General features: G+C 45.2%; 2 protein-coding genes across 2 annotated transcripts; one reads left to right on the top strand and one right to left on the bottom strand.

The window, feature by feature from the left end:
* The first annotated feature begins 7,471 nt into the window (after positions 1-7,471).
* On the top strand, positions 7,472-17,984 carry LOC128710445 (basic proline-rich protein). The gene is made up of 8 exons (XM_053805498.1): positions 7,472-7,570; positions 7,751-9,299; positions 9,468-9,511; positions 12,895-13,069; positions 13,168-13,373; positions 13,443-13,628; positions 13,711-13,866; positions 17,724-17,984. The coding sequence occupies exons 1-8, from the start codon at positions 7,472-7,474 to the stop codon at positions 17,982-17,984; spliced, it is 2,676 nt and encodes an 891-aa protein (XP_053661473.1).
* A 3,885-nt stretch (positions 17,985-21,869) lies between these two features.
* On the bottom strand, positions 21,870-22,647 carry LOC128718877 (ras-related C3 botulinum toxin substrate 1). The gene is made up of 3 exons (XM_053812493.1): positions 22,532-22,647; positions 22,174-22,406; positions 21,870-22,108 (listed from the first exon to the last, which is right to left on the bottom strand). Exons 1-3 carry the CDS (start codon positions 22,645-22,647, stop codon positions 21,870-21,872), a joined length of 588 nt encoding a protein of 195 aa, XP_053668468.1.
* Positions 22,648-23,949: the final 1,302 nt, after the last annotated feature.

The following is a 23,949-nucleotide window of genomic DNA, read 5'->3' as shown; positions in this document are numbered from 1 at the left end:
TGACTTAGAACAAATTGAGATTCGAACCCAGGCCCCACACGTTACAAAGTTGAACATTGCCGTCTCCGCCATAAGATCACTATCGATCGGGGTGTGCTTTAAACTCAATCACCTTTTACCGCCACCAGTAAAACCTTTCGTAAATGAAATGTAATTGAGCAACCGCTAATGATACCAATCTTTGAAATACTAACTAAAGCGCCATAAATGATATAATTGGACGCAAGCTACAAGCTTCGTGAGCTGTTTAGGATTGCTGTGTAGGATAGATAATGACGGCAAACCCTTCAAAAGATGAACAAACGAATGTTCGCCTACACGTAATGGTTCGTTGGTTAGTGAATTAATTAATTGAGGAAGCTACTTCTGGAGCTAATTTTCTTTCTAGCAAAGCAGTGAGCGCCTTAGACGATCGAGTCAATTAGTTGCGTAGGCTTTGCCTAGAGCTACATCTTCCAACGTCTGGCAAAAATGTGCAGTGCGTGGTTTTGTTCCACAAAATTTCCAACAGTAAATTAATTCATGGTCACCCTGTGGCAACATTCTTATTCTTCCCTCGGGTCCCCGCAACCGTGCAGGGAGAGAGAGAGAAAGAACGATTCCTAGCCCTACTTTCTTTAGCCGTGCGGTCTCTTCAGCGAATACCGAAACCGTCGGCCAGGTCGGGCCGAGTTTGTTTTGATTTTTCGCCCCCCCTCGCAAAAATTCACCCGCAACTTGGCCACCCGCACCACCACCATAGCGATGTCCTTGTGCGCCGACGCCACCGAAGAAGCAGGCAACCGTCTCCTTAGCATTTTGACAAAACAAGCAGCGGGTTGTGCTTCTTCGGGTCGACGGGTGGGTCCCAAAGATACCTCGGGCCATTCGGTTCGCGGTGAAAGCAGTCAGTCTTTGAAGTTTGGTGACGCCGGGAGGACCTTTTTTCCCCGGAGAGCGAGCCAAAAAAAAAGCCCCCGCCGGAGCCACACGTCGTTCGGCCCAGGGCGCCTAGTGCGGGCGGAAGAGGTAGGACAGGTTGGAAGGAAGTTAGACCACAACGTAAGGGGGTCCCAGCGGGAAGATTCGATTTTAAAGCTGTTTTTTTGATTTTTGAACACCTACCCGTAGGAGTTGTCAGTATTTTCCTCCCTTCCCTTCGTACACCCGGCCAAATTCCACACGATCGCAGGACTGGTACGGGGTGCCGGAGGTAATTTTTGTTTCGGCTACTGTAACATTTAAAAGCCTCTTGTTTTTGCCTCCCTTCCAAAAGTTCCCATTTGCGGCTTGTAGTCTGGTACGCTCAATACACCGATTTTGAACATATACACCGTTTGGGTAATTTGCTGGTCTACAAAAGAATCAAACGAAAAACCAAACTTGGATTAGTACCCCGTTTTTTCCCACGACCTGCAAACACTGGTGCTTAGAGAGAAGCACAGTCCCTTAGAGTCTCTCACCCCTCGTTTCTAGTTGTCCGCACAATCACACACACACACATGTAACCCGCTGACCGCGTTTCGTTTTGTTCGTTTGTGCCCGTTTTCCGCGACAAAACCACGCTGACGTGCGCGAACTTCATCGAAGTGTGTCGATTTAATTAAGTGATAGGTCACCGCCGCATCCCTTTCGCGCGTAGGTAAGGCGCGCACATCTGGTTTGAACTTTTCTGGTGCCGATTTTGGGGAAGAGGGGGAGGTGGGTGCAAGTGCCAGTGAGTCGTGCCTGAGGTGCTAAAACAATTCACAAACACTTTAAAAGTGGAAAAGAAAAACAATACACGAAGTAGTACACATTAGTGTAAAGCAATATAAGTAGGCGATGAACATGGAGTGGAAGGCACACCGGTGTGTTGGAACGTTGTGCAGGTGATTGCGTACGTGCGTGTGTGTGTGTATATAATAATTTGTACAGCGTTGTGTTTGTGAGAGAATGAAAGAAGGAATTGACGTGATTTACCTGAGTGACCTTCTTGCGTGCGGCTTTCATCTGTACGAAAACCCCCATTAGCTATCGGGTGCCTAACAGCAGGAAAAGTGTGCCTTACGTGAAGAACCAGAATGAGGTTGATTTTGTGCCGACATACAGCAAAAAAAAATGTGTGCCCGCTAGTACGGAGTTGCGTCCAGTGGTAGCCATCCGTAAACGAAGCAAAGAAAAATCCTCCTATCATAACCATATTTAAGCGATCCGCTCGGTGGAGTGCGCCACTGGGGCGCTAACAGTTCGACGCCATTTTCGGTATGTTTTAATTACGATACGGAACATCGCTTGGCGCTGCCATAATCGGTATCAAACGCCACCGGTATGGGATGCGGTACACTTTAAAGAATGCTCCGTGCGCCAAACAGGCCAAATGTGCCAAAATGTTTGCGACTGCGAAACACTTTAACTTCCCGTTCAGGTTTGTACGTGGAAGGTGCTATTCCATTAAAGGAATTCCCGACCGCACACCGCAAGGGTGTGTGATACGTTCACTCGACACGCCAACCGTCGGCCCAACCATGAAGATTGGAAATCCAAAAGCCAAAAAAAAAACAAAAACGAAACAACACCTAACGTCCGTTGCGAATGGCTCGCGAACGCTAATTATGAGCTGTGAAAAATGAAAAGTTTCACCTCGTTTTGGGGGGTTGTTAAAACGGGGCGCAAAATTTAAGCTACACCTGGCACCCGGCGCGTTCCTCTAGTAGCCGGATGGGTAGGAAAAGGAGCGAAAGAAAAGCACGACAAAAGCAAAAACAAATACATTACATCGCTTATCCTTACACGCCGAGCGTGGTGTGGGTTCCACAGTAAAATTCCACCGCACATGTTCCTTTCGCCCAACGTAAGTCATCATATCACGCCACGTGGCGCTGTATGGGGGAATGGGGTAACAATGAATGTGCATGTGAACTGACCCTGTTTTTTTCCCCCCTCGGTCCTGTGTGACCATATAACATAAGGGTCGCTCATCATATTTCGGGACATGTTGTCTTTTTTGTTTGTTTGTTTACTCAATCCTCCCCCTCTCTGGGAAAGCAAGGATAATAATGCAAACGGTGGAAGGATCTATCGAGCAAGATCACATTGCGACTACGGAGGGTGGCCGTTCGTGTGTTGCCTCGTAAAAGAAGTATTTACTTTATGTTCTGGAGTGGAACAGTGAGGGTCCTAAGGAACCCCCCACCCTTCGCCCCAACATCCTCCCACCTACAAAGCCCTAGCCATAGCCAGGGTGGCGTGTCACCGGGTACTATTATTTGGCAAAAGTGTTCTACACCCACCATCATGAAGGCCGGCCTAGATGGAGCGAAATCGAATGCCGGTGAGCATTTATTATCTCGCATAGAAATATGACTTCCACTTTGCATAAATTTTATGTATATTCAATTGATCAAACATACACCAGCCACGGACCCCGGCGAACGGTGGCACGACCGACCGCAACCAGTATCCGGGCGATTGGTGGTTCTTGAGAAGTTCCGCGAAGATACCGAGCGAACGTTCGTCGATTCATGCTTGTCCTTCGGCGGAAACAACATCCATCCATATACTGCTTTTCGCGAATATCATTCGCGATTTGTAGTACGACCCCTACGGTGGGGGTGGACCAGCAACGGCAAAAAAAAAGTGACAAACTTTAGGGCACCAATACTGTGTCTTCGTTTGCGATTGCATGCCATCGTGTCCCCCAAAATCCCAACAAAAAAAAAAGCAATGCACGTTTCAGCAGTCGGGATGGATCTGCCCGGGCGGTAGGTGGATGCGAGATGATATATATGTTTGCGGGCAGGTGCCAACCAGGTCGACGAAACCAACCCACCTGCCCCTCGTTCCACGAATGTCTGTCAGCGCATGGGACCGCGTACGTACGTCGGTTACGGTTCCGCGCCCGGTCCGGTGGCGTGACGGCCACCGTAACAACTAATGATCAAAACGTCAATACTGGTGGCTGGAACATCGCGGTCGCGGTGTGTACGCCCGTGCCGTCTTATTGCGGTCTTATCGTTAAATATTTCAACACCAGGCAGTGCTATCAACCGCTCTGGTTGGTTGAATATTTACTGAGAATGTGATTGATATTTCCATTAATTCTCGATTAGGATCACAGAGCGTGCGTTACGATGCGCCAAAGACCGTATTAGGTGGGGCGTCGAAATATATGTTACGGCAAATAGAGGCATTAGGCGTCTTTTTTATCTGTTGTAATACGCTCTGGCAAGACCATTTCTTCATTGCGTTTCGAATAATGAGGTAGATCATCCCAAAAGTTAGAAAGCTTAAGCTTAAGCCGGTATGTGTCAAATAATCGAGCAGATTTCGAGTGGCGAATCGGTAACGGGTTGCATCAATCACATATGGACATAGATTTTTGACATAAAGAATTACATTAGGTATTCTGTACCGAGATTTTCAGGATATTTATTTTTTATTTTAGTTTAAAATTGTATCTACATTTTTTTTATACATAGATACTTATAATAATTAACCTTATTTATACCTCAGTCAATTAAGCCGTCTCAACAAAAAAAAAAGCCGGTTCAAAAACCTTTATGAGCTTATTAATCCTACTCGGTATTACATGTCTTTCAAAAGATTGGTTCTCAAGAACTCAAGAATTCAATCCGATGCTGACAACTAACCCGTCACCCGTCACGCCACATGTTAAAAAAAATCAAAGGATTATATCTAATTCGCTCTTTCGTTCTCGTTCGTTTAAATACTGTGATTAAAGAAACATCACAGTTTTGTTGTGTTGTGTAAGTTGTGTTCAAAGTAGGCGGTGTAGTTGGTATGCGATCCGTACGTAGCTAAAACTGGTGTATAAATAAAAGGAGAAATCACATGCATGTCACATTTTCGAGTGTTCAGTGTGTTAACTGACACACGTTCGAGTTTGAAGCATGATCCTTAGAACGACGTTGCGAATATATCCGAAGCATTTTACTGTATCAACGATGAAGAACATGGCAAGTGGAAGACACTGATACGGCCGGACTCGAAGAATATAATCCAGATCATGACGGTCATGGTGCGGCACTAAAAAAACTTTTTTAAACAGTGATTGACCATCGAAGCAGCCTATAATGCTGATAGATTGATAAGAGCTGGACGAATTATTTGCTGGCTTCCCGTCAGTATGGTTATGACGTTCTCATTACGAGCGATGATTGCTGTACCATGAGTAAGCCAGAGATCGAGAAGTTTAAGGAACGGACGTTCATGGCTTTGAAAAGAAGAGCTATAACGAACTAACTGGCAACGCTTAGAGTACGGAGGTTTCGTTGAACATGTATTTCCATACACCTTGCGTTGTCGTGTGAAAACTTCTTCGAATCATTCCCCTCGTGCTATAGCTGTATTAAGGAAGGACACCAATCAAAGAAGCATACTTCAGCCAAAGAAATTGTATAGCACTCTCAAGCATCCCATTATCCAAAACTGACATTCCAAATGGTGCAGGTAATTAAAATCTCTGTTTGTTCTTAACAGCACATGCTTAATTTTAAAGCAGTCGGTGAATCTCGAATCTAACAGAATGCCAGGGCCTTTTATATAAAATTCCATGTACAACGGTAAACCGCAACGGGTTTAATTAAAGTAAAGGACTACAAAATGTTAGTTACTCTAGATCGCTTAGTTTGGGTTCCGTGTTGTTGAAGTTTGACATCAAACGGTAAAAATGTATAAATGCAGGAAACAGTTCCATGAAGTAGAAAGTAATACATCACCATATTTTTTAAAAGGATAGAAGCTACGAGGGTGAGCTAAATTAAATGAGCTTTCGCATCACAACGCAACAACAAACGGTATGTTCATCTGTATGCTATTATAATCGAGAGAAATAAACGGAGGACGCAAACTTCGGTTCAGTTTTAAAGCATAATTTATGTTTCGTGTTATTTTCAAGGCAATATTTAAGTGATGTTTAGACTTTATAAACTGTGAACTGGAAAACTGCAAGTAAATTGAAATAATAATTTACCTTTTTTGATAAATTTTTTTTAACTGATTTTTTTATAAAAATAATTATTGTTAAACACCAGAACACCAGAAGTTTAAAAAAAACTTATTAATCATGCGTATTTATGTATTTTTTTTTCCTTTTTTAACATCCTAAGCCTATGGGAAATATGGCCTAACCTAGTTTAAACCTGCTAGAAAAATGCTTTGTTTTGATATTTGTCGAGCAGCTGTCGAGCACTTTCATAAGCAAAACAATCTAACCATCGATTCCCAGGCTTATCTGGCTTGGCAGTTTGTATGGGGAGCTGTAAGCTTTTAAGCCTGGAAACGTCAAAACGCATACAAAAAACTGGCTTATCCCGTGATCTACCCCAATATTGGAACTGCTAGGACACACACTAACGTTCCTTCTTTGTTAAATGATTTTATTGTCAAAGCGTAATGCAGGTTTGCCATGAAAAACAGTTAGAAACAGTCACATTTTCAATACCGAAATGGGGTTTTTTGTTCGAACAATGTGCCATACTTTTAGGTAAACCCGGCAGTTGAAATCACATACGTATAACAGCTTTGCGGAGTAAGAAAATGACAAACTTGCGGTACTATTTTTTGCGGAATTGTGTAAAGACCTCTGTAGGTGTAAATAATTGTGTTGCGTTAGGTTGTATTATATTGACCTGCTTGATTTATCACTTTGAAACATTACAGGCGGACATCTGTTGTACAAACCTCTTCTATCTGTTATACAACTTCTTGTACATTTCATTAGTTGGCCTACGCTCCAGTAAATAATTACTTCACATGTAGATCGTTTCCAAAACTAGAACTGTCTCATTTTTCTCTGTAAAATGAGTCTCCTTTATAGAACACCAACTTTAGTGTATAACACGAAACTGTTATACACCGCAGCTAGTAATCTAGGATAGCTCCGCTAGCTCCAATACGTACTGCTGGTGAGAGCATACGATATTGAGGAAGTTTCACCGCTCAATAACAAACCACCTCAACGGATGGGTCACGGATTATGCCCACTCAACACCCTAGACACCCGCCCTATTGTAAGCATTGTACATAATGCAGCCCTTATTGCTTGCCACCCCCGTAGCTATACAAAATGGAATGGATGTCGATGGGTGGAACACAATAATTCAGAGTACAAATCTGACCGTTCCATCCCACTTCCAAACCTGGCCCGGCCAAATATGTCCCACGGACCGGACAGCAGGGCCACAAAAGCAATTTAACAAAGACCAATAGGCACATCATGTTTGAAGTGCATGAGCATATTTGATGCGTTTCCTATTTCTAAGAGCAGTGTGTTTTGTGTACAGGACGTGTGTATAAAGAGCAGAAGCAGCAACAAAACGAGGGCAACACGCTTCTAGGATAGGATTGGTGAAAAACGAAACCCGAAACCACAGCCAGGTCCTTTTTATGTCCTTTCAGTCCGCAGTACGAAGCGATCTGATTGTCTGAGACGCTGAGCGGCTGGGTATACTTGTAGTCCGCGGGGTACACTGGGTAGTCCGCGTCAAAGATGGACGTGCGTACGGTAAGCTACTTGTCAGGTGGAGTTGAGCAAGCGATGGAGTTAAGCCACCTGCAAACGAAACAGGCGGGTGGGCGAAGCGAACGCGTGAGTTACTACAACCGTACCGGGGCAAAGAGGGCGATTTTGAACGACTTTTTTTTTCTAGAATACCTTTTTTCTTTCACTCTATTCTTTAATGGTCTGCCATTTCGAGCAGCATCTCCGAGCAGGTTTTTTATTGTTTCGCATTATGCTTACCACCCTGTTCTATGTCTTATGTCACAGAGCATCTCTGGCTCCGAAGCTTCAAAGCAACCGACAGTCGGTGGGCCAATCCTTTATGCGCCGAGTGTGGTTGGTGCTCAGCTGCGTCCACAGCCCGTATCGACTGTACCGACCCCGGCACCCGTCCCTGTGCCTGTTCCCGCGTCTATTCCACCGGTCCGATCATCTCAACCACCGCAGCAGGTCCGCTTTACTTCCGAACCACGTGCCGAGGTTAAGTTTGCCCCAGCGGCACCGCTAAAGACTCCACTCGTACGTCCTTTGCTACCGGCACCGCAACCACAGCTTCAGCAACACCCGCGCGACCTAGCAGCACCTGCCGTACTTCCGGCACCGATCACACTCCGACAGCCCATCGTCCTCCAGCAGGCACCGTACGCGATGGATCCTATACGGCCCAACCCCGGTATGCCTCCCGGTGCACAGATGATGCGGCCTCCGGCCAACGTTGGTCCACCAAGGACGGGAACTCCGACGCAACCACAGCCACCCCGCCCAGGGGGTATGTACACCGGGCCACATCAACCACCGGGCGTCCCCATGCCCATGCGGCCACAAATGGCACCGGGTGCTGGTGTTCCTGGGATGCAGCCAGGCATGCAACCGAGACCTCCGTCGGCCCAGGGCATGCAACGTCCACCCATGATGGGGCAGCCGCCCCCAATCCGGCCGCCCAACCCGATGGGCGGACCACGGCCAACCATTTCTCCCCAAAATTCGAACCTCGGCGGAGGAATGCTGCCGGGTATGGGAGGACCCAGGCCACCGATGCCCATGCAGGGCGGTGGGGGAGTGGGTGGCCCCACCGGACCTCCACAGGGTATGAGACCGAACTTCTACAACCGTCCAATGGGGCCGGGTGATCCCAGCAGGCCTCCCTCCGGCAATGACATGGGTGGATCAGGTGGAATAGCTGGAGGACCTCCATCATCTGCGACTCCATCGGTCGACGATGACGAGGACGTTGTCATTGGACGAGTTCCAGCGGACAGTTCTTCTGCGCTTAACAGCCCCAATCCCGCGAGAGTTCCGTCGCGTAACTTTAACATGCCCGGTCTACCCTCGGCGGCGGGAGTTGAGCGGGAGAAGTCGATTCCGTCCAGACCTCCATCCGTAGCAGGTAACTACGGTAAGCCCGGTACGAATGAGTTTGAACTCGACAGTGCATCTGGCAGGCCGCTTCATGCGCTGAAGGACTTTATTAACAAGGATCCTTCCCGGCCGGGTCAATCGCCCACCCAATCACCGTCGCCCGGTAGTCAACAGTCCCTATCGCCAGCAAACACGGACGAGAACTTTAGCTATCGACCCGGGCCCAAGCCGGCCTCCGGGCAACCACAGTACAAGCTGCAACCACCACCTGGAACACGTCCCAGCGCGCAAAGCCCTTCGGCCACCGTTCCAGGTGGTCGTCCCGATGGGGACAAAGTTACCTTCCAGATACCGAACGGCGGTGCCAGGGAGGGGTCCCAGGAGTGGAACTCACGTTCGAGACCTCCGCAGCAGCACATGATCCGGACTGGACCGAAATCTTTAACGGCCGACCAGAGTAAGCCACCGACCAGCTCATAACCCAACCTAGTTATCGATTTCATTCAAGAACATCCTTTCTAGGGCAATGTCCACTATTACCAACCGCACAACGGTTCGTTACTAATGTCCTTTTCCTTCTCATTTTCTTTCCACCCTGCCTGCTAATTGGCGAATCACGCTCCAGAAGGTGACAACGATAGCGGCGTTGACGAGTACACTCAGGAAAAGGTAAGTTTTTACACCGGCAACCAAACCCGGGCACGCAACTCGGGACCCGCAACCACAACCTTGATGCCACGCTACGTGCAAAGCATCGGACAACACAGTGGAGAAAGCAATTTCTTTTTAATTTCCCGCACAAATTGCGTGTTTCTGGGCAAGCAGCGCTTACTTTGTTTGCAGCGTGCATATCTTGCGCCTCGGAACAAAGTTTGTTGGGAGTTGTTCCCTCGCCAGCACGGGAAAGTCGCGTTCAAATGTTTGGCTCGAAGACATTTTCACCTTGCGGATATGGTCCTCCAGTTTCCGGTGCTATCATGCTGCTATGCCACGTGGGGCAGTAATGTTACTTTAAGAGCTGCAATGAACATTGTCACATTCATTTGCGAAAGCGGTTAAAGAATGTACGGAATTGGCACGTAAAGAGCTGCCGCAATCTGAATAAAATTAGTGTGCAGCAGTCACCGGACATCACACGCGACTTGAAGACTGTTGGAGTTTTCTCTACTGCAGATGATGTCTATTTATTTCTTGGAAACTTTTTAAGTCACTGTCATAACATTTCAAATCTGCTTTAGTTTGCATCCTCAAAAGACTTAACGAAGTGTCAGTCTTGTGATTTCAATCCACCGCAGTCTAGGTAATTTAACGAAGTTTATGGTGACAGATAGAGGTGGAGACGACGAGATCCTTGGAGACCCTTCAACTAGATTGTTTGGGTAGCTTTGCAGCTCGGGTCCCAAGCATTTGCTCGATTTGTGTATCGCCTATGGGTACAGATACGGTTTTTTAACGTGTCTGGTCACAGCGACCAATGTGTACATCAATGAGTTTCACGAGTTCGTTCACAGAAGATTTTGTGGTAATATACAGGGTGTTCAATAAGTTCGAGAAAAATTTCAAAAAAAAATTAAAAAAAATAATTTTTAATTTTTAAAAGGAAGGATTAAAGGAAAAAGCAGTACTTCGTTTTCCTTCGCGAGCTTCACATGTGGTTCGAGCTAGAAGTAAGCGGCACGTACGGCTTGCTTGGGAATTTTGTCCGAGATTCGAGAATTACTATCTCGAACAGGTTGAATCCGATGTCCTTTTATGAGAGTTGAGAATCGTCATCATACAGAACCAAACGAAATGTCGTTAGATTTCAAAGCATGAATGCTTGGAATCCATAAAGTGTGGTGTCCAAAAATCACTTTCGTGCGAACGTGGAATCGTTTAGACCAAATTCCCTTAAATTCTGTTGCTCCAACCTACTGGAACCCCATGGTGCTGATCTCATTTGTGGTTTCAGAGACTGGAGGCAACAACCTGCACTCAGAACTAATCATGAAAATGGGTTTTCAAAGAACACCACGGGAAGTGTCTACGTTTGGAGATTGCGCCTCAAATCATCACGGATTGAATGCGTTTTGCGTTTGAAAAGCGTGGGATATTCATGTTGGGTTCAGGAATGATGTTCCATGTTGAATGTTGGTCATGTTGTACAACATGTGGGTGTTGCAGCACCAACAGAAATAGTCAAAAAAAAAATAATTCTCGAATAATATATTATCAGAACTTTATATCGGAACAGAATATGAGTATGGGGCAATAATGACGTGCACTTGACGATGCAAATGTGTATTCGAACTTATTGAACACCCTGTACAGTTTTCACGTGTATATTTACGTGCTGGACCTTCGATTAGGTTCGATTGAGTTGCAATTTCCTGCATCGTGAGAAATTGGTTTAGCTCACATATTTCAACAAGGTGTCTTGGTTTCTCAAGATTCAAGATATAAATTACTTCGTAGAGGACGTTACCTAAGAGTTTCACATTGTACCAACTCCACACAATCTCTTGATGGCCTGGCGTAAGTTCATCCGTAGGTTTCCTTGTTGAATCAAACTCAACCTAGACCTTGGTGTAGGTTAATAAAATGAGACAAGCCGTGGTAAAATAAATTGAGCATATTGGTATTACTGGACATTTTTAGAAGCTATCTTGAGCCTATCTGACTATTAATTCAGTTGAGTACACCTCGATAAAACTAGGAATAGATAGGTGCAATGAAGAGTATTGTTCATTGTAAATTTATCCACTTTTTTGCAGAGTTGAAGGGTGAACTGGTGGCACTGATAGCAAGAGAATGCCTAAAAACTCTGATAGTTGTTATTTTTCAATTGAATAGTTAATATTTATTGTATTATTACTCCAAATTGTTTATCACTCGTATGTCTAGAAGGTCGTTCTTTGAAGCATATTTTGTCAAAGTTCATTAATCCCTTATGGGCCATGAATTTGTAAGTTCTATTCTATAAAATTTATGATTATACGATAATCCGATTGACTGGAATAGATAGTTTCCGTTCGTACTAACACCACCTCTACCCGGACAATAATGCTTTGATTTGTAAAACTAAACAACGACCAGTTCGGGGAAAATGATGATCGTTCATCCCATGCATTTTCCGGCAATAGCGCACCCAAATAATTACTTGCTAGACGAAGAAGTTCGCCTTGAATTAATTTCCAGCTACCCAGGGGAGAATATTGGATAGATTATTATTTTTAGGTCGTACTGTCGAGGGCACGACATAGACCTTCGGGATGGCGTTGCCGAAAGCGATACCACAAAAACGCAGTCGGGTGTGCCAACCGTGGTAGATTATGATGTTAAGCGTTGCCAAAAACAGCACGGGGTGTCTTCGGCCAGGGGACAAATTCAAGAAGGTCCCCCCAATGCAGACGACTGCAGTGCAGAGTGTAGAACCGATCGCTAATAACGATCGATCGCATCCACAAGTTACGCACCACTAGTCAGTTATAAGGCCGGTGAGCCTCCCCCTTTATGCTCGCGAGTCACGGGCAAGACTTCGCCAGATGAATGGATCGTTTGGTCCGGAACGCTCCGGTGCTGTTTGCCGAACCGTTTAGGAAGTTTTGTCGCGGCACAACCACAACACGGCGGAACCCATCCCCCCACAGTTGGCCGAAGGTGACGAACGAACATACAATAACGCGGAATTCGATTCGTAGCCGTGATCGTACCGTTTGCGATGCCGCTGCAGACGCTGGTAGGTCCCCATAAATGGGGCCACACAAACATACATTTTCTTACCCATCTGCTGGTGTGATACACACTGGTGGGGGTGCTCGAGTGTGGGTTGAGCTTGTTTTAATACAGTTGGTTCGTAACGCTCCCGGCTTCCCGAAACGTTTTTATTTCCAAGTGCGCGAAATTGAAACGCGATCAATCAATATATAGCTTTAAAAGGTAGTAAGATGGTAGTAAACGGCACGGGAACGGACGGGGGGTGTGAGAGGGGACGGTGTCGAGCCGAAGGGGATTCGGTACCGTACCCGAACCGTAACGAGTGTGTCACTAATCTTTCCGCGACCATTTGACAGGATCGTCCCAATGCGCTAGCATCGCCAGCGTCGCCACTGAAGTCGCCGAGCAAGATACCGGGACTAGCCAGAAGACCGGAGAACATTTCGTCCGAAGCCCGATCGCGGAGCACCTCGAAGCAGCGCGCCAACGCGAAAACACCGGAAACGCCCTCCGAGCAGCCGCTAATTAAAAGTAAGCCGCCGTGTAACGTGTTGTGTTTGCCGTTGCTAATGCGAACGTGCTGTGAATACTCTCTCGTTTGGTTTGTTTCGTTGTTTCGTGCCGCACAGAAGTACCAATGAACAAAATACAAGTCGGTGGGACACCATCTCCGAATCTGAAGGTCGTCAAGTCGAAGATTGGGTCGCTGGAGAACGCCAGCCACAAACCGGGCGGCGGCCATGTGAAGATCGAAACGAAGAAAATCGACATTAAAGCGGCACCACGGATTGAGGCGAAAAATGATGCGTACGTGCCGAAGGGTGGCGATAAGAAGGTACGTCCGGCTAGGACTTCGTCCTGCAATGTGTGTCTGTTTCAACGCGTTCTTTCCCTTCACATGCAGATTATAAGCACAAAGCTGCAGTGGAACGCGAAGCCCAAGATTGGCTCGATGGACAATGCGAGTCACAAGCCGGGCGGTGGCGATAAGCGTATCGAGTCGATCAAGACCGACTTCAAGGAGCGGGCAAAGCCCAAAATTGGTTCCAAGGACAACATTACGTACAAACCCGGTGGCGGTGACATAAAGGTAGGGCGGTAATGGTAACCCAAAATTAACCCGACGGTACTGCACAATAATAACCTTCTTGTTCGATTCGCATCCTACGCAGATCGTGCACCAGAAGCTAGACATCAAGGCGGAAAGTAAGATCGGTTCGCTGGACAACCTTAAACACAAGCCGGGCGGTGGCGATAAGAAAATATTCGACGACAAGGAGTATCTGAAGAACATTGAGCATCCGATCACGCCAAGTCCTTCCACACAGGTAAAGTCTGGCACGGGCTCGTCGGAAAACTTGCTCGAGTAGGGCGGTGGGGCGCCGCGTGGTGTGATGGTACCCCGTACCAAGGCGGGAGTTCCACACCAGGCGGTTTTCCGCCTCCTCATGCACACGCGCTCTATGGCTCTCCTGATCGCGCCAATCGCGGACCGTTCCGCGGGGCCTGTTTGGTAAAGCAAAACGCTCCACATAAAACCATGCCCAACCATGCCTGGTAGTTTGGTTTCAACTTGCCGCGATACTTGCTAAATATATATATTTGTACTGTTGTGTTATTTTGTATCCTTCCGTCCACGTTATGGTTTTGGTAGGCTGGTAGTAGTGCATTTTTTGTCTTTGCCTATTGGTTTTTTTTTCTTCGCGATTTTGTCGATCTCTTCGTATAGATTCCAATGGCGGGCCCTTTATAGGGGCTCGTGTGCAACTTCCTCACTCGTGTAGGTAGTGTGAAAATTTGTATAGTTAGAACAAAATTGGCACAGAAAAGAAACTACTTCACCATAAGCAATCATCCCGTTAATTGTAAGGTTGTTTTACGAACCATTTCTAAATGTTTGTTCCAATCTGTTTCTACTCTTTCCCAACCGATCGCATACCGATCACGCCCCGTAGGACTATCTGTACAAATTCTATTAGTATTAAGCAGAACTCTGTACGCGGCCGTACAAGCAGCATCGCCTTCCAAAGCTCTGCATAGCTCTCCAAATATACACACACACACCCGCAGACACAAAAACACACAGCTCTAGCATGCCCTGATGTAGGCTACTCCGGTGAGCGCTACCGTTTCCTTCCTGAGCTCGTTCCGTCCCAGCTCTAATAGTTGAATGCTAATAGCTGAAAGGCCTTTTCCGTGAAGCGCGCCGTAAGTTATCGCTCTGTCGAACATTTTCCACGCGTGTTTTAGAGTTTGTGGTTTGGTTTTTTTTTGGCGTGTAACAGTGTGACCATTCACCGTGAGCTACGTAACGATAGATACATTCCTTCTCTCATACGCATAGACACAGCGTAATCGCGTCCGTAGTCGTCCTCCTTCCGTCGGCGCGTCTTATGCCATATCCCGATCCCTACCACGACCGTTTGCTCCCGTGTAGTTGTTTGGTTTTGCGTGCGAGTGTTACTAATGCGATCAACCGTGAATGTGTTTGGATCAATTTCACAGCCCGATGGAACGGAAGAATGCAGCTACAGTAGCAACACCGAGCCCGAGCTGGAGTAGATGCTTTGCAAATGCGTTGTGCCCACCCGCAGCTATCCGCACGCACAGATACTGCTGCTTTTGCGTCACACGGGCAATAGACTGTCGGCCTGGCGGGTTTACGCAGTAGTACTAGCCCAGTAGGCACTATTCCGGTCGCGCTTGCTGCACATACCCCTGCACCGCGTGTGGGCGGCGGCTGGTTTTTTCCGTTTCCATTTGTGTTTCTTTTGGGTTTTCTTCTGTTCTTCTGTTTACTAAATCAGAGAGTGGATAATGTGCGTTTTTAATGTGTGTTGAGTTCCTTTCTACAAAATTGACACCCTCTCTTTGCCTAACTGCGTGTGCCCTCTTTCGGGTTTACTTGGGATTGCTCCCTGTCCCCTCTACTTCTGCTTTTAGTAATATTAGTTTAATCTTATTTTTCCTTATTGTTTTCTTCTATTTTCTTTTTGCAGCCAACTACTCCTATTCCATTCTAAATTGGAAAAAGCGTTTCTGTTTGTTTCGTTGTACGTTAAGAACACGGTTGCGTTATGTTTGTGAAGACTTATTGAGCACTATGTTTAGCCCGGGTGTATCGATATTGAAAGCAGTGGGGTACAATTCTAAAAAACTCGTTTTACACATTTCTACTGTTGTTTGTTAACTAGTTGATTGGCCAACCATGTTCAGTAATGTGTTATTTAATTTGTATCGTAAGCAGTGCGTTCCTCTTACTTTCGTTAAGCACATTCTGTAGCGCAATAGGCACAAGCAAAAGTCATTTACAGAACACATCAACACATTAAAAAAAGAAACATTCGAAACCCCTTTTCCTCCCCCAGTGTAGGCGTGGGAAAAGGCATTACAGACAAGGAGCACAGTAGAAACTGGAACAGATATGTATACTAAAAACCCGGTAGTATTACAAGAAATAGTTAACCATAGACACGGAAACGTACGAACGGCAAAGTTATGTTTGAGTACCATTTTGCAAAACAGCTTAAGCAGGTTCGGTAAAAGCATCAATACGGATTCGTTTACATACAAATGTGCTAAATGATCATACAGTTATCGTTTTTTCTTTGTAATTTTATCTTAAATTGTGCACCTTACAATGTAAAACCAATCGCATATGTCAAGTATTAGTGTAACGTTCATATAATCTAACATTTTTTTCCACACTAAATCGCACTCGTTCACGCAACAGCTTAACCTACGAGATGATAACCAGCACGGTTAAAAACGAAACGTGAGCGAAAATGAAGGCAACATTCACATTTGCCAAGAATATATAACATTCTTCAGCAGTTCCCATTGCTTTGGCTTTGAAAGATTATGAAATCTGATTTTCGCTTACTTTTCGCTTTTAATCGTTTGCTAAGCTTCACGTTGCTGCTTCCGGTGCCATTATAGCGCAAGGCGAAGACTAATGTTTACCATTACCGTAATTGTTTGGAATGCTTACAAATCGTCTACAACAATGGGACATTACAATTGTCGATTTCAGTTCAAACATACGTAACTGCAAGAAACGAACGTGAACAGCGCAACTAGCACGTGTCCCGTTGCCGACCGGGGTTTGATGGGTTGAAGTGAACCATATATGAAAGTATCCGATTCGTGTCAGCAATCCTAAAAAACAAAAACAAAAAAAAAACAACATTAATACAGTTAATGAGAACAACAACAAAACATAGAGAAAATCCTAATGGATAAATGGTTGGAAAACAACGGAAAGCTGAACGTGTCCTAAGGCGAATTAGAAACAAACAAAACTATAAAAGTTTACCTGATTGAGTAGAAAAACCAAACTTGATATATTACTATGATACATAAAGGGAAAAAACCCATACAAATGGAGTAAAAAAAACAAAAAGATGAAATCAAAACTGAATATTACAATTGGGTAATAAACGTGTATCGATCGGAAAACTGATAAGCGTCTGTGTGAATCGTTTCAACACACCCCCTCCCTCCCTCCTGATCCCGAGGGTATTGTTGCGACCGAGTTGCGTATTTTTTGGGGAGTTTTAATTGCCGAAATGTAGTGCCGCCTCCACTTCACGTCAAGTCCAGTGGTAGTCGTTTCAGTTCCGTACAGCGAGTTCCTCATTGCGTCGTCTTCCCCAGCGCACCACAGCAAAGTAACGCAACGCCGTAGTGTGTAGAGTTGTTGTACCCGATTGGCGAGCTAGCTAGCGTTCGCACTGTACGCCAGGACAAATCCACTCCAAACGTGGAAAAGCCCTTCAGTATTACGTTGACGGTACATGCCACGCACCTATACCCGCCGCACATACCCCCTCCGCAGGCAGATCCGACGGCTCTGTAATACCGTAATTCCTTCTGGCTTTCCTTTGCAAAGATGGCTCTCCCGTAAGTGCATGTTGTATTCCGATCGAAACCGGTACGTCCCCAGTAAGTGTAGCGGTTGTGAGCGTATTGAGTAAGTAGTTCATTCGATCAGCACCATTCACCCTACTACTGCCATTTTGCATATTCAGCTTGTAACTGCCTCGCCTAGAGGGAGAAATGAAAGGATTTTAAGACAGCACATTCATGGAGAGGTTTCATTTACTCACCGACACACCTACGGGTTGCAGGTTGCGTGTTAACTAACGCCAAGCGTTTCCCTTTCCACTTGCATGGCCACCACAAGCGTTCCTCTTCGATGCGCCGGATGACGGCGAGCGTGTCCGGGGTGGATCTCTGTCGCAGCATTGACTACGAGCCGGTACGGGCACCTCCGTTAGCGACAGCATCACTCACCGCCTCGCTGTCTATTCCGTCCGAGTGTATCGTACTGTCCGTGGCCAATGAACCGAGTCCCGAGCGGAAGGTACAGAAGCTGGAATCGGCCCCATGTTTCATACGAAAGGATGGTCGCGCCATACACCCGAAACCATTCCGTACATATTAGAGAAGGTTAGCTGTAATGGGTGAGAAACTTCACAAAATTAAACATTCACGACATTGGGAAACATATAACGCGTAAGGAAAAACACTCAACAGCCGTACAATGCTTATTACAAATCGAAACTTATCTTGAACGGCGAATCGATGTTTAGAGAAACAGTGTACAAACTAGGCTCCAAAACCTTCTCTTCCACACTCTAGCGCCAATTACCATGGCTCGCAAAACCATTCCATTAACCAGACTTTAGGGTTACCAAGTCTCTCAGTAGTTAGTTTTAGCGTCATAGGCAACGGACACACCATTTGTTATGCTTCGTTTGCATGTTTGCAAACGTTTGTAGCTTAGTGAAACTTAGTGCTATTTGTAACGATAACTTCCATAAGCAAACAACGCGAGGATCTTCCCACTGAACCAAAACGAAGCTCAAATTCTAGCGCTTGCCCTAAAGTTAGGGTACAAACGAAAATCGGACAAAAACTATAAACGACATGCTGAACATCTTTTCCCAGTTGAGAGAAAATTTGAAATCAGAACCGGAGACGAGAGAAACAAAATGAAAAAAAAACACACACACACACAGATTAGACACATATTACTTCGCCACTGTTTTCGGTAACTGAAAACAGGGCGATAAGTAAAGGAAACGACATCGGTAACACGGCCGAGTTTAAATCTCGATCACAACATGTACGCGGTCTTATCGGTAAAACACGACAAAAAAAAAACAGCCAGATTTAAATCGTCCGTTGCTGTAATGGGACTTAGCAACAAATCGAGAAACAATCGAAAAGTAGAAGCACAGTTGGGCACACAAAAGCGTACGGGAGGTAGAGTAGCACTAGGACCTTATGGTACGGTTTTTAGTAAATTTGTTTTACATATGCCCTACATTATGTAACAACTGCAGGCAACGATCTTCGACAGGAAAAAAAATCACCTTTAACCAGTGAAACAATACACTTAAAACCCTACATAATACTCCTCCCCACCATAGTGAAACAGCGGATTGTGCCATCCCAACCTATTCGAACGCCTTCTATTAGGGATTCTTTCACAGAGCCAAGCAAAACTGCACCTCTCACGATACGGCAAAACGTTAATGGAAACTAGAACACGAGGATTAGTTTTTTTTATTGTATAGCAATGCAAGATGTTAGTACGTTGTTTCGTCCGTTTGTTTGTTCCTTCCTTTTTTGTTGTTGTTGTTGTTCTTATCATGGCGCGAGCGCATCTATTGTGTTTTTGTTTTCTTCTGTTCGTTTGCTCCCCGATAGTTCAATGTTGTTGTCGCGTTGGCATTTGATTAGATTTTCGTTTTTGTTTTCTTTTCTATAATCAAAAGCAAAATAAATATCAAATACAAAACGAATTGTATTCAGAACACGCGTAATCTATTGTTTCTTTTTTCTGTCTCTCTAGCCAACTCTTTCTTTCTCTCTCTCTTTCTCTTTCCATTTCCCTACATCACACGCTTATGTTTACACTTGTTTGTTTTTGTCTCGCACTCTCTCTCCTCTTTCGAAAATTACAACACATCCGAAATCACGGCGATAAATGCAGCTTTGCGGGGGAGAGATTATTCGTTTCAGGACCATCCTAACAACCTAATCGTAATAATAATACAGTGTAAATCATTCGCTTACGCTTGTTTTAAATATAAAATTATTTAAAGAGAATTAAAAAAAACTCAATATGGCAGCCCCGGCCACACACCGGCTCATCGCGATTTTCCGAACCGGTGCTCGTAACCGACACCGGCACCGGAATACCGATCGGCCATTGTGTGCATGCGTGTATTAGCAAAGGACTAGGATATGATGGTGATTCTTTCGACTCTATTCTCCGTGCAGAACGAACACGATTGAACCGAGGATCTGGTATTGTGGTACGTTCCTTGGCGTTTTAAAATTTGCAAATAATTGACACTATGTTCAAACACAAACCCTTGTTTTGTTTGGATCGATTTCGGGAAGGGTGCTTCTTTCCTGGCAGTATTATATTGACAAACATATCTCTTTTCGTTCATCTATCAAGCCCTATCCCTACAAGAGTCCTGCGACTAGACACTACGGTTTCATCTACTACAGAGGCTATGTTGCGTTAGTAGGATTGTTTTCCCTTTCGTCGGACTGGCTACAGAAGCTACGCCACAGGTGCAGCCCCCGCAACCAACACGAACAGGGGGAGTGGGAAGGTTTTGAATGGGAAGAAGATGTATATAAAAAAATGTATAGTATTAAAAAACCGAAACACCGGCACAAAAAAAACTATGATCAGATTCCGCGCGTACACTTAATTCCTAAAACGAGTAAAAATAGTAAAAACACTTTGGCTCACTCTGCTCCCGGTTCTACATGACTTTTCATCCCCATCTGTCCCTCAACTTCTAGTGAAGCGCGGCCACACAACATAAGCGTTCTCAGACGGTCTGAGGCAGCGTTTAGTAATTAAAAAAATATATATACTTTCGATTCGGTAGATATCATGGATGTGGATGTGGAATGAGATTTACTCATGAGATGTTGTGCCTCTCGGTTACCTTCACCTTTTTTCCAGCTACGAATCGGAACGGGTGTTTCGTAAGGAGAATAAAACAAAAACCCCACACAGAAACCCTTCCGGTTGGGAAGATGGTGCAAGGCCGATGCACTGTTTAAATACAAATGTCTCCCTTTTTCACCTTTCTACACTATTCTTTTTGTGTCCATTGCCTTGAAAAAAGCTCTTTTGATTGCTTGTGGCGATTAATATTGCAAAAATAACCTGTCCAGGTCGGGTGAATAGTTTTGCTGCTGCTGCCACTGCTGGTTACTGCTGCAGGCCATCGAAGGAAAAACAAAAACGAAGCGTTTCCCTCGACAAAAGAAAACCCGGTAAACTGCTCAACAACAAACGGGATCATTAGAAAAGCGATCCAAATCTTTGAACTACTAGTACGACACTGCGCTTCGTGATGCTGTGTCGCATTCCCTTCAACAGCAATCGAGTTTTTTTTTTTTGTTTGTGTTTTGATTTTGTCAATTCTCTTCTCTCTCTTTCTCTTTCTCTCGAGTTGAACTATTTGGGGAACCGTATTGGGAAAATAATTTTAAAAAAACTTTAAGTGAGGTATTTTCGGCTGGTTGGTTCAGGGTAGTGGACATTACTCCTGCCTCTTCGTCATAAGCATTAACGTAGAAGGAAGTTCCTTCATTCTTCCTTATCCCTTCATCCGCCCCGTTTCATTGCTTGTGCGATTGCTTATCGCGCCTTACACTGTTTGTTTCGTTACTGTTGTCCTAAAGAACGGTCGTCGCATCTTTGTAGCAGTTCAATCTCTTTTAGTAGCTTGTTTTTGTTTCGTTGATTCTCTTTTCCCCACTTCCATTCATTCGTTATCGCTTTAGTAGCTCAATCTTCCGTTTAATGAAAATGGCACACACGCACTGCTCGCTCCGGAACGATCAACCTCGCTTTACCTTCGGTTCGATCAGTTTTCCGATGCATGAGTCCCTTTCTCCCTTTTGCTTTTTGCTCTCACGGTTTGTTGTGTGGTTTGGTGTTTGATTCATCAACCGTTTTACGATTTCGATTCGCCATTCCATCCATCACACTCGTTGCGGCAATCGTTGTTCACACTGTGTTCTTGAACCGCCTTCTCAGGGTGTTGTTAGTTTTTTGCACTCGTTTTTTTTTTTGTTTTAAATTGCTTTTGTCGATTCCCCTTCATTTCATCTCGCAGCACGCTACCGCGGCCATCTAAACTTATGTACACTATTTTTCTCTAAATGTATGCTCGTTTTGCGTTTTCCTGTTTCTTTGTTTGAGTTGCTTCACCGGTGTGTTCCTCTTCGTCCATCTACCAGCTACTAGTAATGATTTGCCCGCTGGTCTAAACACGGACGCACACTACATCACAACACATTTTCGTTGGCGTCGTTTCAAAGGCTCCGGTCTGAGTACGGCCCGTACCGCCTCGTCAAAGACTTGCTTTAGGCCTCGCTGGGTTAGTGCCGAACATTCCATATACTTTACCGCCCGTATCTTATTCGCTAGTTTTTGACCCTGTTCGCGTTTCAACGCGGAAAGACCCTGCTCGGCCAGTACGCTAATTGTTTCGCGATCCTCCCGCAGATCGATTTTGGTACCTACGGTTAAATAAATGATCATTACGATTGGTTCGGTGGACTCCGATGTGCTCGGGAACACTTACCAACTAAAATAATAGGCGCATCCGGGCAGTGGTGTTTGATCTCGGGATACCACTTGGAGGTAACATTTTCGAACGAAGACGGGCTGGCCACACTGTAGCATATGAGGAACACGTCCGTCTGTGGGTAGGACAGTGGCCTTAGCCGGTCGTAATCTTCCTGTCCAGCCGTATCCCACAGTCCGAGCGATACTTGCACGCCATCCACCACCATTGGGGCGGAATAATTGTCAAAGCTGGGTCCATGAGGGAGTAGTATGAAGAGAAAGCAAGCTTATCAATATGCCGTCGACTACGCAGCGGCTGTATTTGAGCGTGTTTCATCTTTACAGATGGCGATGATGACACATCGTTCACTTACACCGTGGGTACGTATTCGCCGGGAAAGCTGTCGGTCGTATAGCTGATCAGCATGCACGTTTTCCCCACCGTGCCGTCACCGACCACCACACATTTGATAGGTCTTCCCGATGACATCTGGATGGAAAATGTGACCATAGGGGCGATGGAATAGGTTCAAGAAAATGAGTAAATTAATTCATCCGATCGTACCACTCATAAACACACGCACACACACACACGCATGTGCGCCCACTACATGGCGACAAGCGGTGAGTAGGCCAAAGAGCGCGGCTCATAGCTGGAACCGGAAGAACAATTTTCCGACACCACAACTGCACTGTCACGCATGAACGGGTTTTCCCAATCTTCACATCACGTACAATCCTACCCGGTGACTGAACCGGTGGAAAATAACAATGTATCAACAAGCCCACGAGTAAAACTTCTCCAAATACAAGCAAAAAAGGAAAAACACCGATCATGGGACAACGCCTGCCCTCGCGTTTTGTGGCCCAATCGCAACAATTCACCCCCTCGTTGCGCCTACCTTTTGTGAGCCTAAAACAAACTGGTAACACTATAAAATAAAACCCAAACACCTAGAACAAATATACCGCACACGAAACACACACACGCACGGGGGGAAAAACGAAAAAATGCAGCTCTGCTTTGTGCACTCGGAAAATGTTCAACTTTTCATTTACTTTCGCTGCAGCTACACAACAGCATATCTTTCTTCTCGTGGGAAGAAAAAAATCACAAAAATCTCCGCTGGACACAATACAGGGCTCTTCAGTGCGTTAAGGTTAGTAGATAATATTATTTCCTTTTTCAAAAATTAGTTTATTTCACATTTTTAAATCAATTGTCATTTTTGGTAACATTACATATATTCGCTATAGCAAACTGACGAAAACTTTAATAAATTACTCGTTTTTATCCAAATTTTGCACTGTTTGGTGTTATAATAACACTGGAAGAGCCCTGCGCTGAACAGTCCTTTCCGAAATGTCAAAATTAATGGACGCCCGGCAGGGCGCTCCGTCTAAACTGAACAGTTCAGTACTCCATACAATGCCTGTTCGGATTGTTGTTTCTGTGAAAACACATGTGCAATTTATTTTGTGTAAAAATTATGCAAATGTTGTGTAACTTATGTGGGTTGAATATAGCCAACTCTTGAAATATTGTGGTAACATCTCAGGACAGGGTTTTTTCCTGGGACAGCTGATATTCATCCCGCTCAAAGCTTGCAAAGTTATTACCATGTTTCGTGCAACATTGCATGGCACAGTTTAGGTTCCGTACGCAATATGGTTCCGTACGCGAACGTATTCGTTCGTTCCAGAAAAATTAGGTTCAACTTCAGCAATTACATTTAATTCTTGATTTATTATTTTCTCTCTCCGAATTAGCTGATGCTTGAAGCTGCCCTCC

This window comes from Anopheles marshallii, chromosome 2, assembly GCF_943734725.1.
Source record: "Anopheles marshallii chromosome 2, idAnoMarsDA_429_01, whole genome shotgun sequence".
Lineage (NCBI taxonomy): Eukaryota > Metazoa > Arthropoda > Insecta > Diptera > Culicidae > Anopheles > Anopheles marshallii.
The sequence above is the reverse complement of the archived record's forward strand: the minus strand, read 5'-3'. Positions and strand labels throughout refer to the sequence as shown.

Coding starts and splice junctions, on each gene's coding strand:
- LOC128710445 (XM_053805498.1), top strand. CDS start 7,472: ATGGACGTGCGTACGGTAAGCTACTTGTCAGGTGGAGTTGAGCAAGCG. Junction 13,070..13,167: donor CGAGCAGCCGCTAATTAAAA/GTAAGCCGCCGT, acceptor CGTGCCGCACAG/AAGTACCAATGAACAAAATA. Junction 13,629..13,710: donor CCGGTGGCGGTGACATAAAG/GTAGGGCGGTAA, acceptor CATCCTACGCAG/ATCGTGCACCAGAAGCTAGA.
- LOC128718877 (XM_053812493.1), bottom strand. CDS start 22,647: ATGTCATCGGGAAGACCTATCAAATGTGTGGTGGTCGGTGACGGCACG. Junction 22,407..22,531: donor GGCGAATACGTACCCACGGT/GTAAGTGAACGA, acceptor TCATGGACCCAG/CTTTGACAATTATTCCGCCC. Junction 22,109..22,173: donor TGCGCCTATTATTTTAGTTG/GTAAGTGTTCCC, acceptor ATTTAACCGTAG/GTACCAAAATCGATCTGCGG.